The 4,555-nt window shown below is 66.7% G+C and overlaps 1 protein-coding gene across 1 annotated transcript; it reads left to right on the top strand.

Annotated features, from left to right (window-relative positions):
• Positions 1-1,369: 1,369 nt before the first annotated feature.
• Positions 1,370-3,748, top strand: H696_04008 (serine/threonine-protein phosphatase 4 catalytic subunit). The gene is made up of 6 exons (XM_009497877.1): positions 1,370-1,414; positions 1,614-1,656; positions 1,784-1,907; positions 2,059-2,149; positions 2,281-2,711; positions 2,945-3,748. The coding sequence occupies exons 2-6, from the start codon at positions 1,637-1,639 to the stop codon at positions 3,197-3,199; spliced, it is 921 nt and encodes a 306-aa protein (XP_009496152.1). The 5' UTR covers positions 1,370-1,414; positions 1,614-1,636; the 3' UTR covers positions 3,200-3,748.
• Positions 3,749-4,555: the final 807 nt, after the last annotated feature.

The following is a 4,555-nucleotide window of genomic DNA, read 5'->3' as shown; positions in this document are numbered from 1 at the left end:
CGGCCGTGCCGCCCTGTACCGTGCCGGCCCTGTCGTGCGGCGAGCGTGGCGAGCCTCGGGTATTCGCACCTGCGCACCTCTGGCCGTGGCCGGGCCTGGCGGGGGGGGGGGGCCTTGTCTCGGGGGCGACCCAGCACCGGCGGCCGGCCCAGCGGACCTAGGCCGCGCTTCGCGACAGGTCCCGCGTGTGCCGACCGGTCGCGCGCCCATTCGCCTTTTTGCTTGTCCTGTGGCCCCCGGACAGAGGCGGCGCCCGAGTGACTCACGCGCCTCGTCGCCGGCCCCAAGGTCCGAGCGGGACGCCGGGGAGCTGGCGCAGTGCGTCAGCTGCACCTTGGGCCCTGTTGCTTGCTCTCGCACGGGTCCCGGGGGAGGCCCCGTCGTCTTGGTGGCCACAGACGGGGTCTTATTGGACGGCCGATAGACACCAGTCCCATGTCTGTGTGTGTGTGTGTGTTGTTCTTTCATTTTCTCCGCGCCCTTCTCTCTCCCGTTCTCTCCACCCGCGCCCCCCCCACCCCCCCCCCCGCAGCGAGTCGCTTGCCCTTTTGGTCGTGGCGCGCACTGTGTTCCTCTCGTTCGCTGGCAAGTGTCGCGGCCCTCGCTCGGGGGGGGGGGTGCGGCCCGGCATGGGCGGGGTACAATGTGCGTCTGGCTGGGTTTTCAGTTCGGCCGGTGAGAGTACCTGGCGGCCGGGCCCCACGGCGCCCGGCCTTTGTAACGGGGGGCCGGGAGGAGGGGCGGCCACTCCTCCGCCCGACGACTCCCGCCGTTGATCACAGGTAGCGCATCCCGGCCCCGGAGCGCCCTCGCCCCGGGCCGTCGGAAGGGCAGGCGCGCACACGCACGTACATGCGCACAGCGCGCGGGGCTGGGGTCCCCTTGATGCATGTGCATGCGCCTGTATTGGGTCGGCCCTGGGGGGCGGTCAGGGGGGGGGGGTGCGAGACCCCCCGGGCGTGGGGCACGCGCAGGGGGAAACACACGGGGGGAGATAGACGGCTGGAGTGGCCCGGACGCGGGACGGCGGGCCAGCGACTGTGCCCCGCACCGGCGGCGGCGGCGGCGGCGGCGGCGGCGGCGGCAATTGGGTAATCCCCCCCTCTATCCGGCCAACAACGGCTGCTCGCGCCCGCTTACCGCCCGGGCCGGGCCCACCTCAGGGGCATTTACAGGGACGAGCCCCTCCGGCCCGCGGATGGGCGTTCCTGTTTACCACTCCTCTTCCCTGATTCCAACTCCCCTCCCCCATCCCCTGTTCCTTGCTCTGTGCCCACGCCGCCGTCGCCGCCACCGCCGCCACCGCTGCCGTCGTTGCCACCCGCCTACCCCTCCCCCCCCCAGTCCCCGGTTCCGTGCTGTCTGCCTGCCCCCCCCCCCCCCCCGCTCACGTCCACCGGCCCGCCCGTGTCTGGTCCGTTCGGCCCTGTGCTGCTCCCGCGCGGCCCTGCTTTTTGTGCGCCTCCCTTTGGGCAAGCCGCCCCGTTGTCTGACTCGCTTGCTCCCCGGCACCTCGACGGCGCGCCGCCCTTTCATCGCTGCACCCGTGTCCGTTGCCTCCCCCTGTCCTCTCTTCGGGCCCCGCCCCTCCACCTATCGGTGTGCCATTACAGGCTGAGCTCCCTTTCTTTCCATCATGTCGCTCAATCTTGATGCGTGCGTTCTCTCCCTCTTTCTGCCTCCCTCTCTTCCTGGTTTCCCATGTGCTGCCAGCTCGACATCATCCGCTGTCTCCCCTGACATCGCTTAATCATCCGCCTCGTTGCTGGACTGCCATTCGCAGCGCCATCGAGAAGCTGAAGCGCTGCGAGCTGATCTCCGAGCGGGAGGTCAAGCAGCTGTGCTCTCGCGCGCGGGAGATCCTCGTCGAGGAGAGCAACGTCCAGCGCGTCGACCCGCCGGTCATTGTGCGCCTGCGCCCCCGCTGCTCCGGGGCTTGCCCAGTTGCTGTTGCCCCCTTGTGTGCTGTTGTTCCCGTCCTCGCGCCCGGAGCTGACTCCCCCCCCCCCCCATCGCCCTCCCGCCCTCCCTCCCTCCCGCCCGGCTTGCGACTGGCAGATTTGCGGCGACATTCACGGCCAGTTCTGGGACCTGATGGAGCTCTTCAAGATTGGTGGCGAGGTGCCCCACGAGAACTACATGTTCATGGGTGCGTTTTCAAGCCCGCTCCCCTCTACCCCCTCCCCTCCTCCTCCGCCTTCCGGCCCCCCTCGCCTGTGCCTCCTTACTGATTTCCCGACACACCTTCCTTTCTGCCTCCCTTTTTCGCTGCCCCGACAGGTGACTTCGTCGACCGTGGCCACTTCAGTATCGAGACTTTCCTCCTGCTGCTGGCCCTCAAGGTTCGCTACCCCAACCGGATCACCCTCATCCGCGGGAACCACGAGTCGCGACAGATCACCCAGATCTACGGTTTCTACGACGAGTGTGTGCGCAAGTACAACTCGGTCAATGTGTGGCGCTACTGCTGCGAGGTGTTCGACCACCTGAGTCTCTCGGCCATTGTGTCCGACCGGGTGTTCTGTGTGCATGGTGGTCTGTCGCCGTCCATCAACACCCTGGATCAGATCCGGACGATTGACCGCAAGCAGGAGGTCCCGCACGAGGGTGCCATGTGCGACCTGCTCTGGTCCGACCCGGAGGAAATCAGCAGTTGGGGTGTCAGCCCTCGAGGGGCTGGCTTCCTCTTCGGCCGCGACGTGGTGGAGGGCGTGCGTGCCTGCTTGTTTGCCCCTCTTGCTCCCTTCTCCTCGTTGCGCTTTCCTTTCATCCTCCCTCCGGGTCGCCCTTTCCGTTCGGTCCTTCGGTGTTCGCTGACTCATTCGCCGCTCTTCTACCACCACCCCCTCCACACACACGCACACACGCACACACGCACACACGCACACACGCACACACGTGTCCCATCTTTGCTCCCTTCCCTCCTGCCCGGAATCGTTCACAGTTTAACGATGCCAACGGCCTTTCGCTCATCGCTCGTGCACATCAGCTGGTCATGGAGGGCTACAAGTACATGTTCGACCAGCGCATCGTCACCGTCTGGTCGGCGCCAAACTACTGCTACCGGTGCAACAATGTGGCCGCCATCCTCAAGCTGGATGAGTCGCTCATGCCGCAGTTCACCATCTTCAAGGATGCCCCGAACCAGCCCGGGCCAGACACCCCTCACCGCCGGACCACCACCGACTACTTCCTGTAAGTGAGAAGGCGCGATGTTCCTCCGGTGCGCGCGCGGCCGCGCGGCCGCGCACTTCCGATGCATGAGAGCCCGCTCATCTCTCCTCTCCCCTTCTCGCCCTCCATATGCTGTCCGCACATGTTCTCTCCACCTTTCTCCTTGGAGACCGCGCAGGGGAGCCGGACGGAGGCAGGACGAGGCGAGGGACGGGGCGCAAACGCACATCTCCCCTTCCATTTTCACAGTCACAAGCCGGCCTCGTGACGCCCTCTTTCCTTCTCTCTCCCCTCTGCCTTTCTCGTCCCTGTGCCGGTCAGCCCGGCCAGGCATCGGGTGGGCCAGTGCGCACGCGTGCGTTCCCCTCTTGTGTGTCCTCTCCCTCCTCCTCCGCATGGGACGGGGAAAGTGCATCACTTGCGGAGGTAGGGGCGCCATGCGCCGCGGTGGGCGCATTGCCATCTCGTCGCTGTCGCACCTCTCCCCGCGCACGGCCCCCTTCTCCGTTACCCGATGAGTTGGGGAGGGGGCGGGTCCGTGTAGGGGAGACACTCCTTTATCCCCCCCCCCCCCGTCATGCTCCTCTCCTCCTCCCCCCCGTTTGCTCGTTTGAGATGACGCCTCTCCATTTTCCTCCTCCACCAGCCGTGGCGCCCCCCACCCTTCCCTGCCTTCGTATCTGATCCCCCCCCCCCTACCAGGGGCCAAGATTTCCGGGAAGGGTGCGCGTGTGTGCGTGCGTGCGCGCGGTGGGATGTTCCTGGGGCTTTTTTTCCTCCTCTTCCCTCCACCTCTAGGAGCGTCTCTCAGTCATGCATTCGTGGTATCTGCCCCTCCTTTACTTCCCCCTCCTCTCTCTCTCTCTCTCTCTCTCTGCCCCCTGTAATATTACTACGCCCCGAACCAATTAAATATAAATCTACCAGAAAAGACATGCACGAGAGGGGGGGTGCGTGGGTGCCTGTCTGGCTGGGTCTAGCCGGCGGTAGTGGCCGCCCTAGATGGCCCAGCGGGAGGCGGGCGGGGGATGATTCACGCGCCCAGGCCGCGATCATGGCAGGGCCTCCAGCGGGCGGGCGGGCGGGCGGGCGGGCGGCCGTGTGGGTGCATGCTTGCATTCATGCCGAGGACGAACGGCTCACCAGGACCCGAGCAACGCCCAACGGTTGGCCGGGGATTCTCCCCCGGGCCGGGAGGGCGAGTGAATCATTTTTCATAGATGGACAGGTGGAGCCCTGGTCAGGAGCAAGTGAGGGAGCATCATTGGCTGGGGGCCGGGGCCGGGGCCGGGGGCTTTTGGGGAGTTCGTAGCGTGAGCCCCTGGCAGGGATCAAAGCGATCGGCACGCTACCAGGGGGGAGGGGGGGGGGGGCGTTGGCG

Source organism: Fonticula alba (genome assembly GCF_000388065.1).
Source record: "Fonticula alba strain ATCC 38817 unplaced genomic scaffold supercont2.6, whole genome shotgun sequence".
Lineage (NCBI taxonomy): Eukaryota > Rotosphaerida > Fonticulaceae > Fonticula > Fonticula alba.
Note: the sequence above shows the minus strand (reverse complement) of the source record. Positions and strands in the feature narration are given on the sequence as shown.